Here is a 24,344-nt window from a genome sequence, read left to right on the forward strand (position 1 = left end):
TACTCTGATTTTGTGCCAAAGCGTGATGATTGCTATAATTACCCTCTATTTTGTGAAATAGGGTCAATAAAAGAAACTTCGCAGGTTAAAGTTTAAATGGCGCGCTGAATTGGTTAAGTTAAGGCTTTGCCAAAAGTTATATTGCTGCGTTAACTTTAAAGATCTAAAAGATTTACCTGCAGAACACCAACCACATCTATTACTGTTGGTTGTTTGAAGGGTGGGGTTAGGAAAAGACTCACAGCTTCCAATTTAGTCTTCAAAGGACGACTTATATTGTAACGAGTTAACGATTTTATGTGGAAGTTCAATCATATTTGTGTTTGATTATATGTATTGACAATTACTTACTGTCAAGGCTAAGGTACTTGATAAACGGGAAAGGAAAACAACGTGAAGAAACCTTTCAAGGATATGTCAATCAATTTCCACTTACCTAGCGTAATCCTCACTTTTCACTCTGAGACGAGACCAGTATCCAGCAGTGGGATCATATGCATCATGTCTTGCCACCATCACTTGTCGTGATAATGGTGAGTACCCATACTCCGATAGTCTCAGTTCGGAGCTGATATATGTATATGATTAAAAAACTTCGATAGTGTGATTCAAAATAGTACTCGACAGGAAACACCGCCATCTCCCGTCGAATCTCGAAAACTCGACACAAATGCATTTTAAATTAACATAATTAGTCGGTATTAAGTTTTTGTAGAGTGCAGACGGGTGGCTGCAACAAACTGCTCCTGCATTTAAATAATGAAGCGATCTGTAATCCAAGAGACTCATTAACAAGTGGATCTTTTTGCTAGAAGCGTGGTATCAAGTTTCTTTAGATTCACACACAAAAAGACAGACAAATATTGTGCTCTTTATGCGTAGAAAGAGTAAATATTCTAAATTAATATGCAAATGAAAAAGGTGAATACTTTTTGGTTCGACTCCGGAGGCACCGCAACACGTATTTCTGTCTAATAACAGCAGTGTTAAGCGCTGCTGTGTTCTGGTTTGAAGGGTGTGGTTAGGGAGGCATACCTATCTGAGGCCTATTGTAACTTGGTCTTCAATCTTAGCGACACATCTGTAGCCAACATCAGATAGAAATCTTATGTTATCTAAGGTTGATTACAGATGTCCATGGGAGGAAGTAACCACTTACCATCAGGTGGACTACAAGTTTATCTGCTCCTAAACTTTATAAAAGATACACAAGCATCCTAAGCAAGCTATTTGTCTCTACAAATACGTGTAAGAACACTTACTACTTAAATAAATTTCAATAAATATACACGGGAATTTATGAAGAATATATTTCACGGGAATATATTAAATTCCCCTAAGCTTTCCGTTTACCGCGTTATTTATACTCATATTCCCTGTACACATTATTTTAAATGCACAATAAACAACAGCTATGTGTATTACGTAAACGGTACTGAATATAAACGTTCGCGTAAACGCTCGTATCTACTAAAATAAACGTTTATAATTAAACGAACTAAGTACGTAAACGGTGAGTGGGAACTTAAGTCTTTTGAATGTGTTCATTAAATTTGAAGGTGTATTCTGTGGTTCTTCGTTTGTGTCCTCGTGAACCGATTATTGTCCCACTGCTGGGCACGGGTCTCATTTCAAAGTGAAACGGTTTAGATCATAGTCCACCGCGCTGGCCAAGAGCGAATTGGTAAACTTCACATACCTATGAAAACTTTTTTTTTAAGATTAGGTATGCAGGTTTCCTCACGATGTTTTCCTTCACTGTTTAAGAAAGTTATAATGAATTTCTTATTAACGGACCCCTCAATTAAGAGGCCGAGTTTCTTATCAATTAGGCTATCACTACTTTTTTTAACGTCGAAATAAATTAGGCAAAATTGAATAAATTCAATCGATCGATTTACTAAGAACGAACATAGTGTATAGACACTTATGTGTGTGTGTGTGTGTGTGTGTGTGTGTGTTTGTTAATCGTTTAGATGATTACAATGATGATTGACAAATGTATATTTGTATGTATATACAGACAGAACTGTCAAACTTACACCCTTATTTTCGAGGGTGAAAACTGTGACAACTGAAACTCTGCACTCCACCCCAAAAATGCACAAAATACAAAATTCCCCAAAAGCCTTTTCATGTTAAAAATTACGATGTTTAAAAATATTTAAACGTCACGTAAACACGTGCATTACGTGACAAAGGGAAAGTTGTTTGAACAGCACCGCACCGCGCAAAGGGCTGGAGTACGTGCAATGTATGTTTTATAATAGGGGATGAAGTGCCTCTATTGAATTCCTAGAGTTACTATTGTGGTGTTATAATATTTTGTTAATTTTTATGGACATATTTTCAAAGAGGTTTTTTATAGTATAGAAGTAGCAGGTGAGCATACCGTTCACCTGATGGTAAGTGAGTACTGCCGCCCATGGACATGTGTACTCAACCCCAGATAGGATTAGATATTCCTACCCCAGGTCGGCCACACTTGCACCGCTACCTGAGGATTAAGCTGGAACGCCTCGGAAAAGTATGTCTCCCTTACCACACCCTTCAAACCCGAACACAGCAGCGCTTAACACTGCTGTTATGAGGCAGAAATAGGTGTGGCAGTGATGCCGCTAGAGCCACAAAGGATTCTACCACTTTCCAAAATCACGTAAAAATGTAAAAATTTGAATATCCCGTCCAATCAATACAGTTTCTTAGGTAATTATTTCTATAATTCGCCGGCTTCTGCCAGTCACACCGAATCGGGCCGTCAGGAAGATTAATGCCCTTCGCCTAATTAGAAAAGTTCTCTACAGCCACTTAACGACCTCGCTAGTGACAGTGGCACGGTGACTTGTCCATTTTGTGTAACTTGTAAGTTTTAATCTCCTCAGTAAGGATCGCTTGGACAACAGATCAAGTGTATTGTTTGTATAGTGAAAGGTTGTCATCATTTACCGTTCCACTGCTGGGCACGGGTTTTCTCGTAGTAAGAAAAGGATTGGGCCATATTCCACCGCGCTAGCCAAGTACGAACTGGTAGTCCTCACATACCCTTGACATTTTTTAAGAATTATGTGGCGTGTTAGTTTCCTTATGATGTTTTCTTTACTGTTTAATAGGTACTTATGTAACTTAGAAAATCAGAAGTGTCTGGAATTCGAACGGAACAGAAACGGTGTGGTCTGAAGTAGTTCCAGCTCCACATGTACCATTAGCTTAAGTTTAACATTGTAAAATCCAATTTTTTTAAAAGATGTGTGTTATGGAGTTTCTTTCGCCGCTTCTTTTCCATAACGAAACACCTTGTGAAGTGGTGGTAGTTTGACATTCAAAAAGTGCTCTGTAAAGAACCTATTTTGAATAAAAAAAAAATTGATTTGATTTGATTTGATTTGAACCCCAAACAATTATGGGTCTGGGTTTCAAGCCCTAAGCTATCACTGCTTTGTTGATATAGTGGATAGGAATCACAAGTTTTCTAATCATTTTATCCATTCTAAGTAACTCATTTTATACATAACTACGCCAGTAGGGAGTAGCCCGTCTACGTTTGTACATAGTTAAACTATATACAACCATGTAAACCATTTCCATTGACATTAGAGTTCTCAAATGAACGTCGACGAAAACGTTTCCTTTGTAACTGTGTTTCCTCTTTGGTGTTCTAGTTAGTGTAAGCAGCTATCACCTTTCAGATCGGGACAGAGAACTGTAAACATTGTCACACATTCGTTACGACCTATGTTTGGTAATGTGTACACGCGGTCCAATTTTGTAAGGAATTATTGCATAATACAGTTCTCGCTTTAGGTAAAGAGGCGTGGTTTATCGCGAGATATCAAAGAGTTAAAAAACTTGTGACGACTACATTTCTTAAACAGGTAAACTGACTGTACGTGATTTTTTTCTTTAAACAAATAATGAACCCCCTAAGGGGCTGAAAATTTACCTATTTTTTTGTTTTAAAAGCTTTTTCAAATCTTTCGACCTCACAAAATCTGGTAAACACTGCAATTGACTAGCCTGGTAAACTACAAGATAAAGCCTTGACTACTAAGTTACTTTCCAATACTTTACACAAACGACGTCAGATGCAAACACTAAGTGCCTTCATTCTTACAAAGTACCTATTGAGCTTCAGAAACAAAAACTTAGCGCGATTGTTCAAGCGTAATATCTTAAGCTTCATGAAGTTCGCTTAAATGTTCATGAAACACAAACAAGAGAGTCAAGATATAAATTTATATTACATACATCAAACACTGGAAAAATAACAAAAAGACACCACAATGGACGCAAATGACGTCAAAACAATTTGCGTCAAGGAAGGTTCTATTTGAAGAACAAAAGGGAATTCTGGGAGCACGTTTTGTAAGGGGAGATAAGTTACCTCTTATTATGTAGAAAAATGTAGAGTTTTGAGTCTTTAGTATACAGGATGTTTATCGGGACTAGTCAGTCGAGTAAACTTATATCAATAAGAGAAATTAAAAAAATATAATAATTTAATTTTACTTAAAGTCAAAGTAACATTTATGTTTACTACCCGCAAAACGAAAATAGTTTTTTTTAATGAAATAGCGTATTCTATTCAAACAATTATTTTTTCGAAATGATATACTTCGAATTCCAAGTCATGTTTTTCAAGCAATAAATGAAAAAAATAAATTCGATGTCTAGAAGAGAAAGAATACTAGATAGAGAAAGCTCTATCTAGTATAGTTTTCAACTTCCCTCTACGACCAATCTATGAAACATCCTGTATAGTGTACGAATATCCTACATTCCTGCTTTAAATTTTAATCTGGATTATTCAGATGGATGGCAAACTTTAATAAAACCCTGTCGGATTTTATAAACTGAACTACATATAACCGAAGTATAACTTTGTGTATTTTCATAATGAACTAACATTGTAAAATGTAAACCTGTTTAGGCAGACGTGTTTCGACTTTACAAGTTACTTTTCAGGACTTCAATTTTTAGGATATCACAATATATCATTTTATATTATAAAAATATTAGGATTGTAGAGTAAATTATACAATAGAATGGGACGACTGAAATAATGTTTTTGAATTCATGTTTAAATTCTTTTAAAGATGATAAAACGCTGTGTGGTTCGATTCCGGCGGCACCGTCGCCACAACTATTTCTGCCTAATAACAGCAGCGTTAAACGCTGCTGTGTCATGGTTTGAAGGGTGTGGTAAAAAAGACATACTTGTCCGAGGGGTTCCAGCTTAGTCCTCAGGGGTAGCGGCGCATTTGCGGCTGACATATGGTATGAAACAGATCTTATCTGGGTTGATTATAGATTTTCATGAGCGGCAGTAACTTATCATTGGACTGCACGCTTTATCCGTCATTATTAAAGGCAAACACAACATAACGAAAAGGGTTTTCTGTTTGACGAGCGAACCCTAAAAGCGTCGAGGAATTTAATTTTAAAACCGGATTATCTGACGGATTACAAACTCGCTATCAGCCGTTCCGCATATCGGCTCTAGTAGATTGTTCTAGCTATTAAGAAAGTTTTACCTACAGTTCGCTTAATTGTAAAATTTGGGAGGTGTAATCCCTGTACAACACGAAACATGAACGCGTACATTGCTCGAGAAGTTGCGAATACGCATGGGATGTATGTGTGTGTATGTATGTGTGTGTATATATGTGTGTGTATGCATGTATATGTATGTGTGTGTTTTTTTTTAGGGGAAAAATACTATTACGTATCATAGGGTCTAGAGGGACCCCGTATGTCGGACTTGGCCTGGTGACCTGTACCGGCTAAACCGCCTTTCTCGTCTGCCTTCGTTGTTCCCCGTGGGATCACCGTTAAGTATTTCTTCACGGGGGAAGGTCTTAGCTGTCGATAAGCTGTTTCCATTTATTGCTTGGCTACATGGCACACATAAAAATCTGTCAGAATTCAACTTAAAATTAACTTACATTTATTCATAAGCAGTGACCATTTACCAACTGATGGACTACATGCTCGCTTATTATTTAAATTTTTGACTTAACAGTTATAATATGTCAGCTCATTCCGTTCCGTTCCGTTTCGGCTCATTTCATTTCATTTATTTGTTTCGATATGACATTAGAAAACAATACATTTCGTTTTAAAAACATTGTTTCCACAAATTTGTTGAAAATAATAATAATAGTGATAGTGATATGAGTATAAAATTGGGAATTTTCAAAATAGCGAAATGTATTCCGTTAATTGGACAAGCCGAGCTTATCTGATGTTGATAGTTTTAATGAGAAAACTATTTTTAAAAACATATAACAACACAAAACGTGTCAATTTAAAATGTAGTTGTTTGAAATGTTTTTGTTATTTCTTCTTACTTATTTTAGAAGGTGGTAGAACCCTTTGTGGTTCAATTCCGGCGGCACCGCCGCCACACCGATTTCTGCCTAATAACAGCAGTGTTAGGCGCTGCTGTGTTCCGGTTTGAAGGGTGAGGTAAGGGAGACTTACTTTTCCGAGGCGTTCCAGCTTAGTCCTCAGGGGTAGCGGTGCATCTGTGGCCGACCTCAGGTAGGAATATCTAATCCTATCTGAGGTTGATTACAGATGTCCATGGGCGGCAGTAGCCACTTACCATCAGGTGGACTATATGCTCCTATATTATAAAAAAAATGGGGTAGAACTTGGCTTAAAAATAACAAATATTTCAATTTTTTTGTATGCGTAGGTACGGAAAAATCTTAGTACCTATAATCGTTTCTAATCATTAAACCTATTACTTCATAATACCATAACGATTGATTTGGATGAAACCCGACGAAGTATAAATAATTGGAACACTCAGCGGCCTTCCAATTAATTTGTGCGTAATCACCGGCTCCGTTGTGTTGAGATTATTTTGCTTTTAATACGTATCAAATAAAATGAAAAATAAAGCATTATAGGTATTTTTTACGATTGAAGCAGCAATTGTGTTGTCTACCTGTTGCTAAGTGGCCACTGCAGCCCATGTACTATGTATTTAATGTTTTTTTTTTTTATAGAACAGGGTAGTTACTACCATCTCTTAAAACAATATTATTTTAATCATACTTTTAATTTTTTGCAGGAAATTTAACTTTTTAAGCAAAATATGACAATTTCAGTTGGTTTTATACAATGGATAAGCGAAAAGTTAATAAGGGTTTAAGTTTGTTCAACTGTGTATGACGGAATATTTTACTGATGGTAAGTGGCTATTCAAGCCACTTACCATCAGGTGGACAAGATTATAATCCTACCCGATGCTGACCACAGATGTGCTGCTAGCCCTGAGGACTAAGCTGGAATGCCTTGGAAAAGTATGTCTCCCGTACCAAAACCTTTCAGACCACAATACATCAGCGTTTAACACTGCTGTTATAAGGCAGAAATAGGTGTGGCGGTGGTGCCGCCGGAGTCAAACCACAAATGGTTCTACCACTTATTTCTCTTCCCGCGACCGAAAGCAGCAAGTAGCAAAAACGTGACAAAGTAAATAGTCTGCTAAATCCTTAAGGTATTAATTTGAAAAATCATGAATAACGTAGAAATATCATAAGAAAAATAACCATTCAAAGAATAAAACTGAACGAATGGAGTTATTTGCGTTACGTGCAACCTAATTCAGTTATAACGATTAAAAATGCCATATGGATAAAACTTTCGCAGTTTTTATTAAAGCTTATAACTTTTTATAGTTTCATTACATAACTTGAATAATTATGAAGTAATTTAACTGGACAATTTATTGGAGTTATAAACGTCAAAAATAAACGTTTATGCACGTTTTGAAAACTAGTGGAATTATGGTTTAAACAAGGTGGTACCTCTGCCACTTCTATTTATAACGTCAATCAGTTCTATGTTTTGGTGAGAGTGTGTGGATACCAGCTGAATTACACATGTGGTGACTACTTTTCTCTTCAAAAAGAATCCTTGTTCTATATGGGGTTAGTTACCGTTGTTCACGAGCGGTAGTGACTTCTGCAGGTGTCATGCTTGCTCGTTTGCTACTTCAAGTTTAAAAAAAAGACACTTAATCCTAAATCACGCTATCGAAGATTTTTAGCTGTCTTACCTACTTACAAGCTCCGGACTTTAGTATGGCTGTTGTCTGTTGTCAGCGACAGATGACAGTCGTAAAACGGCGATCGTGTTTCGTCAGATGCACGACAGTCGACGTGACATCATAGCGACTGTTGACGACTTCGACGACAATCGACGATATTGCTGGCAATCCACGACAATCGGCAACTTAGATGACAATCAACTACAAGTGACGACTTCGACGACAATCGACGACATCAACAACAATGGACACATCAACGACAACCGACGACTTCGACGACTGCCTGCGCTGCCTGTCTCATGTATTACTTTACTGTCGCACTTATGTAACCATTCTCAAAGAAATAAAACCAAAATACGACGAACTTTATCACAATTGCTATTATTATCTTTGAAAGTCACGAACACGTTGGAATATTATGTTCAAACATGCCTATTATAGAAAGCTTAATGTTTTACTGATAAAAATATAAAATAACAATATAATACAAACTCAACCTCTTGAATTTATAATAATATTATAAAAACGAGAAAAACAAGTCACGTAATAGAAAAATAAAGTATTATCTAATGTTCAATCAGTAATGTAGGGGAAACTGGGGACATTTGATCCTTACGGGAGACTTGGTACACTGGATTTACAGAGCTTCTGTGAACACAATATGATTTTAGTGTGGCAACATTGGTTGTCTATGATACGTTATAACTTTCTAAACTTGATACTCTTGTCCAATTTGATATTTAAGCAGATGGCGGATGATTGTGTGTTTCGTGTCGCAGGAAAATATTTTTCGTAAGTTTTCATTTTGATTAAACAATTGGTTAGTAAACTTATTTTGGGTAAGTAACACTTTTAAACTATTCATTATCTATGTTTTTAAACGTCTGTTTCATAGAATAGTGTTAATAGTAGCCGATTTTTTTACAATACCTTTTTATAACCACAGTATAGCTAGGGTACACTTGGTACACTTTCTTATGGGAGATATGATCCCCCAGCATCAAGCATCCACTAATGTTTATTTTTGAATAATTTCAGGGTTCAATATGCCTAGAGTATATAAAACAATAGAAGGTACAAGAAAAAAACATATCAACCATAAGATTCTGTGAAAATAGGAACATTAAGTAATGTTAGCTGAAAACATAGTTACTCGTATATGTGATTTATCAAAACAGTGGATATGTTGTTGTTGTTGTTTCTACTTTATCTACTAAGCAAATAAATCAATGATAAATCAATTTTAACATATTTTTTTTCATATTGGTTTCATATGTTTATATATGGTATGGTTTTTGGTTTAATATAGGAGACTTATTTCCTTCAGGATCAAGTGTTCCAGAGGGGGATCAATACAGACATATATATGGGACACATGGTATCATTCCCTATACAAAGTTTTCGTGGGCTGGTTACAAAATTTACATACCGATATCATTAGCTTTTATACTTAGTATAGCCAATGAAATTCCACGTATTTCAGTACCAATATATTTAAAATCGGATCAATATTTACCAAATAGTGGTCAAAAAACAAAAGGGGGATCAAGTGTCCCCAGTTTCCCATATATAACAAATTCGAATAGTATCTACAATACAAAAAATATATAATGTACGATCTTGCTCAGAAGCCAGAAAAAAATGTTACTTTATGAGTACCACCACGCATTACTAATAATTTTAGCTAGTTATTTATATTTATATCATACTGGCTGAAAAGATTTTAGGGGCTCAAATAAAAAAAATAAAAAAAAAATTGGGGGCGTTGTGAGACTTTTGTATCTTAGACGAACTATTAATGTGAGATTGTTATGCCAGCGGAAATAAAGTTAATACCTTCGAAGCATTGGTTTTATCTTAAGTAATACGGATAGTGATACCCAATGGTACCCAATACTCATCCAAGCAAAAGAGTAGATAAAACCACCGTCAATAAACCGCGCTGTCACAGAGCACAAAGAAGTAAGCACAGCCTGAACTTCCTGAGGAGTAGTCTTTTTGCACTTCACAATACACACGTGGTAGCACGGCCAGTCCACTTGTAAAGCAGAAGTAAAAGGGCACGTACAGAATGTTTTATGTGCCAAGCGCAAGAAGTCGACTGGTCGCACGAAGCAACACTGACAAAACAAGGAATATTTATATGTACCCACCTAAAGTTGACAAGGATTGAACATATACGAAACATGACTTGTGGAATGTAATTTAAGTACAAAGAAGCAACGTAACCGGCTTCTTACATGCTTCCGTTCTTCAGAGAGAATGTCAAGCGCTGCTGTGTTCTGATTTTAAAAATGTCGTAAGATGGCAGGTCTGTGAGAGACATACTAATTTTATTTAATTCAGTCGTACCAACCAGAGGAGTAACTCATGTATGGCTGAGCTCAGGCAGGATCTTATCTGGGATTGATTGCACAGTGGGCCAGAGTAGTCACCTACCATCAGGAGGACTGCATGCTCGCCTGCTACTTTTTATTATAAAAGGAAAAATCGTCAAGGGTAGCGACGGATCTGTGGCCGAGCTCAGTACTCGGTAAACAGGGGTTGATTTCAAATGTCCGTGGGCGACAGTAGCCATTAAGTGGATTGCAACCTTTTTTGCCACTTCTATACTATAAAAACTGAATAACCAAACACGAGTGGAACCAGAGCGAAAGCTCACAATAAAAGCTTTAGAGAACTTTCGTAACAGAGAAACTGGAGAACATTTTATAATTCAATACAGCACCACACTGCGCTAAAAGTACTTTTTATCATACTCCAGGTATCTGGGAATTCGTCGCGTAGTATTACGAATGCAAGTGATAGGAGACAGTGTTTTGACCGCTTGTAGCGTTTTCTCGTAGAATACGATCACAGGAATTATGAATTGTTCCGTTAAATTTTATTTATTAAATAATTAAAAAATACTTTATATCACGGCGTGCGTAAATGGACGTTTTACGCACGCTTCGCGTGCGCAAAACCCCCATTTCCGACCCCGTAATATAAAATTTTATACAACACGCGGACGAAAAATGTTTTTCTGACTCGTGTGATTGCAGTCCTCGCCTGCGGCTCGGCCTGCAAACTCACACTTGTCAGAAAAAAATTTTTCGTCCTCGTATTGTAATGTACTATTTTATCATACTTCAAATATCTGGGAATTTGTCACGAATGCAAGTGATAGGAGACAGCGTTTTGAGCTCGTATAGCGTTTTCTCGAATAATACGATCATATAAATTATGAATAGTTCTGTTTAATTTTATTTATTATTAATTAATAGTAATATTGTGTTAAAATATTTTTTAATTGTTATGTACGAGTAGATTGTTGTTTTTTAAGTAAAAATTAGACTATTGTACTTTTCAGATTTGTAGAGCTCTTTGTCAAATCTCATTCTATTTTTGTTTTCAATTTGTAAATCCATGTTTAGCTAGACTGGACTCGCACCACTTCAAGATATATGACGCAGAATTATCAGCTATAAATATTTCATATGAAGTTAGACTTCAATCACAATTTAACAAATATTATATTAGAGACAATACTTTTATTTGGATTTACAAAAAATACGTCGAGTAACTCGAAAAATATCATAGAGCTAATTTAGACAGTTAAAATCGCTGACAGTCTATAAATTGAGCCAATAATAAACCCGTCACAGGCAAGCGCTGTCTTAAGTAATAACTCTCCAGTACTCGGGGAGGAAATAGTGACACTATACGAATAATACGTAATACGAAGCTAACTTGATACAGGGTTTCCTATTGAGAAGAATAAAAATATATAGATTTTTTAAATATTAAAATAGCAAAGATGAACGCAGTCCATCTGATAGTTAATATCATCTGTCGTCGTCAAGCCATGACTGTTCCACTGCTAGACAAAAGTATCCTATCAAGATGAGAAAGATTAGCTAATAGTCCATTGCGCTGGTCGAATTTGTAGACTTCACCATCATCAACATATTACTGTCCCACTGTTCACGGCACGAGTCTTCTCTTAGAATGAAAAAGATTAGGTTAGTCCACTGCGCTGGCTAAATGCGTATTTGTAGACTTCACATACCTTTGAGATTGTTTTTAAAGATCTCTCTAGTGCAGAATTGCACGATGTTTTCCTTCAACGTTAAAGCAACAATTTATATTAAAAATGACTTGGTGCGTGCCTGGGATTCTAACCTCGTACCTCTCAATCGATACATTGAGTTTTAACTACGCTACCACTTTTTGTCATTTGTAACTGCACAACTGCACGTATAGAAAAGAGATTCTCCGTGAAACGTATTTTAGTCGCCTCGTTAGTTCATAAGTATGTGAGGATTAAATGCAACTGAATTTTAAACCAGTTATGCCTAAGCGTTTGAGCTGAAATTTTCTATGCAGCGGGTTTTGGGTTCTATCCGAGATAAACATCAAAATGATGATGATGAATTGAGATTTATGTTCTGGGTCTGGGTGTTTTTGTATTCACTTTTGTCCATGGTACCCATAAAATAGTCCTATTAAAGGTCTGTGGGTAGGTATAGAAAACCGTATTATTATAACTTTCACTCAAAAACATAGACCATAGATCCAACTACACTACCAAATGTACAAAAAGGATATAGCAAAATTTATTAATGTCTAAATTCCAGGAAACATTTTTAATGAAACACCAAGTTAATTAAGTTTCGTGTCAGGCGGGTATTAGTCATTTTGTGGAACCATACCGTTATTTAATGTAACGGTGCACCCTCCGTATTGCACGTAAATTGCATATTTCTCCAGCGAAGCCGAAGTCCATTTAGTTTTTAAGCGCATGCCACGGCCATGCACGCCAGGATAGCGGGATCGATCATGAATACATTTACGTTTATATTTTTAAGCGCTTTTATTACTTATTGTTTACTTAGTAAATGTTTGTGGTTGGACTCCAAAGGTACCACCCTCGCATCTTGTTCTACTGTGTTCTGAGTTGAGAAATAGATATGATAAGAAATATTCTAACTTAGTTCTCACATTATGACCATATGTCTTTAATTAGGACTCCAGAAGGATTTGTGGTTGATCCCTGATATCGACGGTCGACACTGGTCACTTACCATCAGGTGGACTACATAATATAGAATACAACCTAATTATACAAAAGAGCCCTTAGATTATGAGTCTAAAAAATGTTATTATTATAAATTTCGCTCAAAAACAAAGACCAAAAAGACCTCACCACACTGCCAAAAAATGTGCAAACAGTACACATAGGAAAATAATTAATGTCTAAATTCCAGGAAACATTTTTAACGAAACACCAAGTTAATTAAGTTTCGTGTCAGGCGGGTATTAGTCATTTTGTGGAACCATACCGTTATTTAATGTAACGGTGCACCCTCCGTATTGCACGTAAATTGCATATTTCTCCAGCGAAGCCGAAGTCCATTTAGTTTTTAAGCGCATGCCACGGCCATGCACGCCAGGATAGCGGGATCGATCATGAATACATTTACGTTTATATTTTAAGCGCTTTTATTGCTTATTGTTTACTTAGTAAAGGTTTGTGGACTCTGAAGGTACCGCCGTCGCTGTTGTGTTCTGACTTGAAAAATAAACATTTTAAGTAAGAGATATTCCAATTTAGTGTTCATATTATATCCGTAGCTGACCTTAATTAGGATTCCAGTAGGATTTCTGGTTGATCACTTATAGGTATCCATGCACTACTGGCCACCATCAGGCGGAATCACGTATTTCACCTGATAGTATATATTGTAACCTGATAATTGTAACCTAATAATAAATAAGCCCCTAGAATTATCAACGGAGGTCCATTTTAAAATTAGAAAAATACAGGTAAATACCTCACCCGAACTAGGAAATCATAATTACCTATAATGGAATTAAAAAACGTGGAATCTTTTGCAACTTACAGCCCACATAACAACGCAAAACTCCAAATTGAAATCCTGAGCAAAATTTTGAAAAACAATTGAATCCAACGAACCATAAATAATATAAGCAAATCAACAAAAGCAAAATAATCAGGATAAAGACAGTTCCAACAGGAACGCCATAAATCATAACCCTCAACAGGATTCAATGGTAAAAATGACGATCATAAATCAGAGATGTTGTTTCATCACTCAACCTCGTTCAATACGGGCCGTCGTGGTAATTCTGTTTACGTCTTGCGTTGTTTGGATATCTGTATCTGGAGATCTACGTCCGTTATTAATAATCGATTTATCCAATGCTTCGCTTACCAGAGATTGATATTTGACGATTTCATCATACGAGAAATTGTCCGTTACACGGGTCAGACGGATTTTTGGATTTAACCCGATTGTAAAAAGTAAGATTATCGAGCGTATGCATCTATTTATGTCTGTATGTATGTCTTCCTCTTAAACGCGCCGTAAAACTCAAATCTCTGAACGAATTTTAATATATGAGGTTTCCTAGTATATTTTAAGTTCTCACTCTGTATTAGGATAGAGTTCTAGACAATTAATATAGTTTGTAGTCGTTTCTCCCCATTCTCATTCAAATTGTAAAACTTAAAACGCAGTAATCATAAAGCCCTAACAATTTTCACAGTTCCCCTAATCTTACCTTCCCTTACCTGCACCTTATTCTTCACCTTTCCTTATGACTAATTGTGTGTAGCGGGCGTGTTTACTCGCTGTGTGACGCTCATCCATCACTCGGAAAGAAATGTTTACCTCCCATACGGATGTAAGATTTCCTTGTACACGGGAATGGTTGACAAATTACCGGATTTTATCTTGTCTAATTTTTTTGGGTAAAATGAAAGAAAACATATTGTCTGATTATGCCTTTATAATTTTGTAGTTACTCGATTCGGTTTTTATTTTGACTAATGATCGTATTGTTGTTAAAATTCCTGAAAAATAAAATTATCCCGGAATGTCATCATCTTTTAATTCTAAAAAAAAATACGAAAAAAAATAAAAACCCCTTAATATTTTTCACAGTTTCCCTAATCTTACCTTCCCTACCTACACCTTATTCTTCACCTTCCTTATGACTAATTGTGTGAAGCGGGCGTGTTTACTCGCTGTGTGACGCTCATCCATCACTCGGAAGAAATGTTTATCTCCCATACGGATGTAAGATTTCCTTGTACACGGGAATGGTTGACAAATTACCGGATTTTATCTTGTCTAATTTTTTTGGGTAAAATGAAAGAAAAACATATTTTCTGATTATACCTTTATAATTTTGTCGTAATTGCGCGATTCGGTTTTATTTTGTTTACTAATTGGTAACTTTTCTACATTATTGAAACAATTCCTGGAATATAAAGCTAACCTTGTCATTTTTAATGTTAAGGAAATAATAAAAATGTAAATATAGTGTAATAATAGGTACGTGTTATTTTTTCCGGTGTTCAAACTAGCTAATATTGTTCCAAAAAAAATTCAAATTATCTCTTAGGTAATTTTAGTAGGACAAAAAATATTTGTTACGGAATGAATTTCATAAAGTTTTTCGAAACTGTAAAATAATCGCAACCTGCCAAGGAAAAACATAGTACAAAAATATAGTAATTAGATTCTCAGCTGTAAAAGTTACAAAACAGTTCACTAACAATAAAAAATAAACGTCACGTACATTAACAATTCTTTCTAAAACACATAATATAAGTAGAACATAATGCAGCAGACATAGGCGCGATGTTTGTAATATTTCATGTGTCCCTCTGGGACATCTGAATAGCGAATAGATAGTGTCCCATGCGCATTGCACGTACTGATGATGCATTCGATGCTAATGTTTACAGTTCCAACCGACGCTCGCATTATGGGAACTAAAATAGATATTTGAAACCTATCGAATTACTAAACTATTCGAGCGAGAGTGAAGTATTGAAGGTGGAAAGCCTTGAGTCTTCGGTTCGACTCTGGAGAAACAACCTAAAAAAAAAAAAAAATTATTTTTGACCAAAACATGGTTTAGACTAAAACACAGTGCCGCTTATAACAGCGAGGCAAAAAGAACATAACAGTTGAAACATATTCAATTAGTATCGCCACCTAGCCACGCCCATTAAAACAATGCTACACCAATACTTTCTAGTAAGGTAAAGTAAACAAGCAAGTAAGGTATTCCTCCTGAGGTATTCCCGGAGCGCTATGACATGGAGCTCTTCAAAAAAGGTGCAAAAAGAGCTCTTATACAAAGCCGGCGATGCATTGACGACTTCTCTCGTGTTGTTAATGTCCATAGGCTGCGTTGAATACTTTCCTTCAGGTAGTAAGTATGCCTAATCGTTAGGTTAAACAATAAAAAAGTAAGGTAAGTAGCCATAATTAGGCATGAAAATATTGCTTTTACTAAAAAATAACAGTTTGTAATCTTCCTGATGTACGGAAATGAATGTAACGGTACAACCGTAGTACCGTAGTAACCGATGTCTATGTAATATTTCACGGCCGCTAGGGACATCCGAATGCCGAATTGATGTGCCACTCATAGGCGTGAGTGCTGCACGTACCGACGGTGCATTAGGTACATTAGGTAAACTGTGAATAAATAACTTTACAACCATATTTCCACATATTAGCGAATATACTCATTTATAGCGGTTAGTACAGTGGTATTGAAGAGGTATTTTATGTTTTTTTTTTTAATATTTTAATTAGTACACTCACATACCCACACTATGATTCCTTCAATCGTGGGTGCTATGAATACACAGAAGCAAATACACAAACGTCAAACACCCAGACCTAGAAACAGAAACTTAAATTTATCATTTAGATATGTCTAGCCGACGATCGAACTCAGGAAACTCTGGGCGTCAGGTCGATGTGGTGACCGCTCCGCCACGCGGGTCGTCCGTTGGAGGTTTGGATTAATAAGGTTTCATACACCTCAAATCTTTTAGATTTTTTAAACATAAATTAGTGTGAATCCATTAATCTGTTTATTTGAAGCGTTTTTGTAAGAATTCCAAGATATTGGAGTTCAGATAATCCCAAAAACAATTAATTAAAATTTATAAACTTTAAAAAATTGCATTAAAAATTGTGATACGAATGGATTTTTTATACTGAATTCACAATTGCGGCATATTTAAGCTACCTACTTCTTAAAAATACGTTTAGAGGAACAAGAAAAAAAAATTACGTTCATAAGCAAATGGAGTTGAATCCGATCGCAGTAACGGGAAGACCGAACCGCAGCTGCATGGTTTCAGCGCCCGTGAGATCCATAACTGGGGTGAAATATTGTCAAACATTAAACAGCATTTCTCGAAATTCATGTACATTTAGAATATTTATAACGTTTTATTAACATTTTTAGAATTGTCTGTTGAAGAATATGTGAAGTACTGGCAATGTATTTGTTAATAATTCTTCTGTTCTGTATTTGACCGTTATGTATGTATGTAAGCTTGTATGTCTGCAATTTTCTCAAAAACTACTGATCCAATTTATATAGGGTTTTGATTTTCGAAAGATTATTAACAAAGTAATCTTTCTGTTATGTACTTGGTATCTGAGTGTGGGTTCGATTCTGACGAAATGAAAGATGTATGTTACTATTAGTTTATTAGAGTGTGTCATTGTAAGAATCCGAAGAAAAGTTTTCACTTTACATGGCATCTTATCACAAGCAGTGGCAATATCTTCATTTTCAAGGCTTTTGGATAGATTGTAATAATCCTTTTTACATCTCACATTCACATACACTACTTAATTATAAGATAATCAGGATTATAGTAGTTAAAACTCTTCAACTTTCCGTTTTTCTTAGTCTATTTCTGCCTATATTAATTATTGCTTTGTTTTAAAAACTTTGCTTTGTTAAACAAAGCAATGCATAGTGTGAAGTTTATTAAAACACAAAAGGCATTTCTACTTAGTTTTCAGAGGTATCAACGCATCTGTGGCCGTCCTTATACAGGACTCTCATCCAATCTGAGATTGATTGCAGATGCAATAAGGTGGCAGTTGATTACATGTACGATCAGGTGCATAGTATATTGCTTGCTCATTAACTTTTTTTTTATAATGACTAAATTGGAACGCCTCGAAAAAGAGTGTTGCTCTTACCACACCCTTCAAACCGGAACACAGCAGCGCTTAACACTGCTGTGTTAGGCAGAAATAGGTGTGGCGGTGGTGCCGCCGGAGTCGACCCACAAAGGGTTTTACCACATTTAAAGTTTATTTTTTAAATAAAAAACATAATAATACAGGGTGTTAATAATAAAACAATTTTACATTATAATCATTTCAGTTTATTTGTTGTAAACAGTCTTATAAACGAGCGATGAGTTTACAGTAGAATGTAAACAATATTTCAATTTGGCGGATCTAAGCGAAACTTTCATTACACGAGTTAAGGTGGGAACACATTTAACGTTATGTTATTTTTCTTTACAATTTAAGTAACATTGAATATGGAATTTAAGTAAAGTTCTATATAGAACTAATTCGAGAGAAAGGTTAACGTAACCATTTTTTAATTATTGTACTTAATTCGATATATGAAACAAAAATTCAGAAATATGGTTTGAGAAATTTCATTCATTCTATTGTGATTATTATGTTCTTTATATTGTATTTTACAGCCTAAATCATAATATGATTAGTAATAATAATAAGGTATTAAAAAGGAACATATATTTTATTTACAAAAATAAGTATTTTCTATGTATTTTTAAGTAATCGAAAGAAGAATAAATAAAAATACTTGGTTGGGGTTAATACAAATGAACGATATAGTTTACTCAGTGCAATAATATTTTTTTAGAAAATGCTATTTTAAAAAACAACTGATATTACTTTTTCACGCGATGTGCCCCCACCTTTAAAATAACGCAATAATGTTATCGTTGTCTTGCAATTTTTACATAAAATATTACATCTTATATAATAATATTTACAAAAATCGAAGGTAATTGAATTACGTTCCTTTTTAAAGCATAAAAATGTAATTAACCGCTTTATTTACATTTACAATGACTACGTTAACATGAGAGAATGTAATATACAACAGAATATCATCGTTAATAATATCCTTTGAGAAAACGACGTGTCTTTGGAGTTTCCCTTCGCTGCCTCCGTGAGACCTGTTTAAGAAATATTTAATTTTATTAATAAAGAAATTGAACACAACATTCCTCTTAGTTATGATGTATCTCGTTATATTTGTGTGTGAGTGTTATTGTGTAGATAGAAACATGGGTAGGATTATTTGGGGATAAATTAAAATATTATTAAACAACATAATTAGAGTAAAAAGAATTAGGATTTTATATTAAGCCTATAATGTGTGTATTAATGTGCATTTACCATCACCAATAACTCTTTACATTTCTTGTGTTTCTATTTATTATGTTCCTATTTTTCATCTTTCGGTAGTTTATTACTTTATGTCAGATTATTATTCTTCCTGACAGAACATTTCATAAAACTCATTATTAGTTAATTTTTTCACGCCCCTCATACTATACGTAACTATCTTCGTTGTAAGCTTATTCTATATTATTGTTCCTAACACGCAATATTACTTGCCCAATATTAGTTCAGAATAGCAAGAAAATATAAAACGCAAGCAAAAGAAACTATGAAAAGAAAGTGAAGTTAACTTTCCACATAAATATACTTTCGGCAATTTCATCGTCAATTCTTAGAGCGAGTTCCCTCTAAATAAGTTATTCGAACTCGAACATAACTCAGTTTTACAGTTACTTAAACCGAAACAAAATCATTTGACAGTTACGAGTGCTGAAGATTACATTTTCGTAGCGAGAAAGTCGGCTAAAGTTTCGCAAATTACACGAATTTCGACGAAAAGTTACGGAAAAAGTTGCGGTTGAGTTATGACGTGTTCAGACTACAAGCGGTTTAAAAATAAAGAAAATAGAGTTGTTGTTGAAACGTTGTATTTGGGTTGCAAAAGGCAGAGGTCGATATTAATTTTTGGATGTGAGAGAGTGATTGGGAAAGTGTAAGATACATTTTTCTGCGACAATTAGTTTTCCTCACAGAACTTAAAAACCCTTTTTCAAGATGGCTTTTTTCAAGAGTTGCGACCACATACACTTGGATTTAGCTTCACACAAACTGCCCATTGACGTTCAAAAAGTAAAATGGCGTCCTCTGACCTATGCATGCTAAGAACCAAAAATCGTAAACTATATTTTCATGTACTCATACTAAGCTAACTGCACAACAGATTCAAATGTGCGAACAATCATTAATGTTGAGTGTATTTTCCGTTTGTCTATTATTAATATGAACCTGTGCATGTGAAGTGCATTGATTATCGTATTGTACATGTCGATGAGTCCTATGTATATGGGCCAAACTAACAATTTGCCCATTGCTGCCTATACTAAAAACATAGCTCCCAACACTGTAGAACACTTTGTGTATAAAACGCGAATAATCTGAAATTACCAAGAAAATATCCTACCTCCAGCAACGCTGATTTGATTGAAGTCCTCGGAGTATGAGTTGAGTTTAATTTCTGAAACGGAAAAATGAGAATTATAATAAATTCCAGGAAAACATCTAACGAGCTGACCCGTCAACAGACGCCTCAGTAAATTTATGTCGAAAAATTAATTTACTGTCTCTCGAGTAAAACTTTGCTTTAGTTACAAATTTACTAGACCTAATTTTAAATGAAGGCGAAGACAAATTCAATTAAAATTACTGTAAATGAAAAAATATTATATTTATGATTTAGGTAATGATTATCTTATGATTTTATTAGGTAATGATGATGATTTAGGTAATGATATTAATCTGTTGTGCAAAATAATAAGGTTTTAATTATAAATATAAGAAAGAAGATTTATATACATTTATGGGGGTAGTTATATTATTTTTTAATAAAAAAATATTATAAAAAGTATATAAATAAAATATTTTAATTTAACTTTTGGCATAAGTTGAATTATATAGTTATTTTGTGACTCTTTTTTCATCTGCTTTACAATTATTGTGAATGGATGGATGGTTCTAAAACCTTTACCTTTATCAAAAAGGTTATTAAAAATCGTTTACTCATTAATATTACGACTTAACTTCATAAGTCAGTTAAACCCCGATAATAATACCGATTTCTTCCTATTGACATCGTATAAATGACTGAGCGATCTAAAAAATATCACTTCTAAAATTTGGAAACCATTATTAACCTCCCTAATATAAGTCATACTATGAATATTCAATAAGCAAAAGTGGAATTCAAAGGCTATTCTTCGAGATGATATATAATTTTCCCCGACGTTTTCGACCCGGATGGCCCTTTGAAGGTTACAATAAAAGTGAAAAATTACCTTTATGATATGAAACACTGAATTAATATTAATGTATTTTATTTATAACATCTAACCTATTATCTACATAACATAAAACAATTTCGATATGTTGGACGTTTATAAAATATATCTTTTAAACAAAAAACAGGTTTGTTTAAAGGCTTTAAAAAAGTGTGTTTTCTAAGTTATTAGCTTCGACGAGATAGTCTTATTTTGGACAAAAATATTTTCAAAGGTATGTGAAGTCTGCCAATTTGCACTTAGCCAGCGCGATGGACTATGGTCTAATCCTTCTCATTCTGAAAGGAGATCCGTGCACACAATGGGTCAGTAATGTGTTGATGATAATGATGATGATATAAAATATATTTGTATGCTACAATGCTCCCTAATTTTCTTCCTACCTACTACCTATCTGTACGTTATTTCTATCAACAATATACCCAAATAAAAGCAGAAGTATAAAATGTCATTGGATCCAGCCATATATTTAGATAAAACAACGCTGATGGAAACCGAATCGAATTACGCAGACAATAACAATAGTAACATAAAACTAATCAAAATATCCATTACAACAAGATTCAAATCTAAGTTTCTAGACAAAGAGACCCTGACACTCAAGTGTCAAGCTGAAACACGCATTTCAAACAAACATTTGGAAAATTCAAACATTTCATACAGAGTTAAATTAACACGTCATCACCATTACAATGTTTAGTGAGTGGATTGTGTTGTATCGATAATAATGCTCTGAAATTGAATTAAATTAAATATTTTTATTTGTGCCTACGGAGGCACATACAAATTGTCAGTTACGATATTACTTCATAAACTACTACCGGATCGGTTATTAATAATCAATGTGTAATTTTGTGCCTAACAAATTATTAAAAACTGACCTTCATGTCCTAATTGAGTATGCGCTATGTCATATAAGAAACTAACACCTAAAATGTATAATATTATAGCCCCATCATTTGAATTCTTACATTAGAAGAACGTTCGAGTTATGGATTTACTTTTTGAAAAATCGTGATTTATTTATTTACGTTTCTTAAATTATTATTTTAACGAAGAGAAAGCAGGACCAATAACTGCTACCGCTGTCACTAAGAGCTGGAAATACTAATGGCGTTTAATATTCCAGACGCGGCATAGAATATTCTAATGCTAAGAAAGATACATTAAAAATTTAGCAAGCTTCTAAAAATATCGATAAATAGTTAGGTACCGACACTAGATGCTGCAGATTAGTAACAGCTTATTTTCCTTAGTTATTTTATTAAAAAGACTTAAATAACACTACGAATCCGTTTCAAATTAAACATCTTTAGATGCGCAAGCAATCCTTGATGATAAAAAGACGAGAATATGTGCAACGCGAGGCATTGGCACAAAATCTATAGGTCTCATTCGCAGATAGATGCAATGCTTAGAAAGCAATAATGGCGTCTATCTGTCACTAAGAGCTGGAAACGCCTCAGATCGACGTTCGATGTTCAAACTTCCTTTTGCTCTGGCACCACGCCAACAGAACATTCTGCCGAGAGCCGTAAATTTAAAACTCGTTAAGCTTTTAAGAATATCGATAAACTATCAACAACACTATAGTGATGCTTGGTAATAATTCGTTAATTTTGAATTGAGATTAGTTGTCATGATGACAATGGGAATTGATTTATTAACGTTAACCTGTTTGGGCTCCAGTTATATTTACAGATATTAAACATAATAATATTGTATGGTCATGATCACGATATATTACTTAATTATTAACTAACTAACCTAACAACGTTAATTTAGGCAGTTTTGGCTGATTTTGTTGTCGTATTTTATTTTCTTTTAATCTAAGATTACTTGCAATTCGAGTTGGTAGAACTTCAGTGATTTTTATAATAATAATATAGGAGTAGCAGACGAGCATGCAGTGCACCTAATGGTATGTGGTTACTGCTGTCCATATAATATAATGAACCCTAGATAAAATTCCTACCATAGATTACCCATGGAAGTGCCGATACTTTGAGGACTAAAAAAACATAGATACTATGTACTAGACATACTTGTGGGCAGCTACCCTTGAGGACTAAACAATAAATATATTACTAATACAATTTGAAGGTGGTAGAACCCTTTGTGGTTCGACTCCGGCGGCCCCACCGCCACACCTATTTCTGCCTAATAACAGCAGTGTTAGGCGCTGCTGTTTTCCGTTTTGAAGGGTTTTGTAGTAAGGGAGACATAATTTTCCGAAGCGTTCCAGCTTAGTCCTCAGGGGTAGCTGTGCATCTGTGGCCGACCTCAGTTAGAATTTCTAATCCTATCTGGGGTTGATTACAGATGTCCATGGGCGGTAGTAGCCAGTTACCATCAGGTGGACCGCATGCTCATCTGCTACTCCTGTATTATAAAAAAAATCCTAGGCATTCCAGCTTAGTTTTAAAGTAACTTACCGTACAGTCTCAGTGTGCCCTCACTCTTGCCGAGGGAGTTAGTGCTAACACAGTTGTAGGTACCGATGTCACTCTTCGCGAACTGCCGGATCGTGAGCCACATCGACACCTTGTAGGAGGACTTCTCTTCTCTTATCGTGTACTTGGGCCTGTAGAAAATCGTCTCATTAGTTTTTTAAGTTACCTTAATATTAATTGTTACGTTTTTATTATTCTCATTCCGAAATGCAGAATTAATTGAAAATTTTCGTACAAAGCACCTCATGTTTCTAGAACAGTATCATTAATTCTCGTTTAAAAATTTATTCATATGTTAATAGTACATTACAATACGAGGACGAAAAATTTTTTTCTGACAAGTGTGAGTTTGCAGGCCGAGCCGCAGGCGAGGACTGCAATCACACGAGTCAGAAAAACATTTTTCGTCCGCGTGTTGTATAAAATTTTATATTACGGGGACGGAAATGGGGGTTTTGCGCACGCGAAGCGTGCGTAAAACGTCAATTTACGCACGCCGTGATATAATAATTATTTTTTATTGAATTAAATTTTATATTTTTTTGTATCT

General features: G+C 34.9%; 1 protein-coding gene across 3 annotated transcripts in view; it reads right to left on the reverse strand.

Annotated features, from left to right (window-relative positions):
* Window positions 1-18,771: 18,771 nt before the first annotated feature.
* The window catches only part of LOC140749030 (limbic system-associated membrane protein), a 101,835-nt gene continuing 96,262 nt past the window's right edge, over window positions 18,772-24,344 (reverse strand). For all 3 annotated transcript variants that reach the window (XM_073082034.1, XM_073082035.1, XM_073082033.1), the window contains exons 8-10: window positions 23,777-23,925; window positions 20,468-20,521; window positions 18,772-19,118 (exon numbers count right to left, since the gene is read on the reverse strand). In XM_073082034.1, coding sequence (XP_072938135.1) covers window positions 19,012-19,118; window positions 20,468-20,521; window positions 23,777-23,925 — 310 coding nt within the window. In that variant the 3' untranslated portion in view covers window positions 18,772-19,011. The remainder of the gene's footprint in view (window positions 19,119-20,467; window positions 20,522-23,776; window positions 23,926-24,344) is intronic.

The sequence above is a fragment of the Epargyreus clarus genome, unplaced genomic scaffold, assembly GCF_041222505.1.
Source record: "Epargyreus clarus isolate Ecla_fem2 unplaced genomic scaffold, WU_Ecla_fem_2.2 ptg000017l, whole genome shotgun sequence".
Classification (NCBI taxonomy): domain Eukaryota; kingdom Metazoa; phylum Arthropoda; class Insecta; order Lepidoptera; family Hesperiidae; genus Epargyreus; species Epargyreus clarus.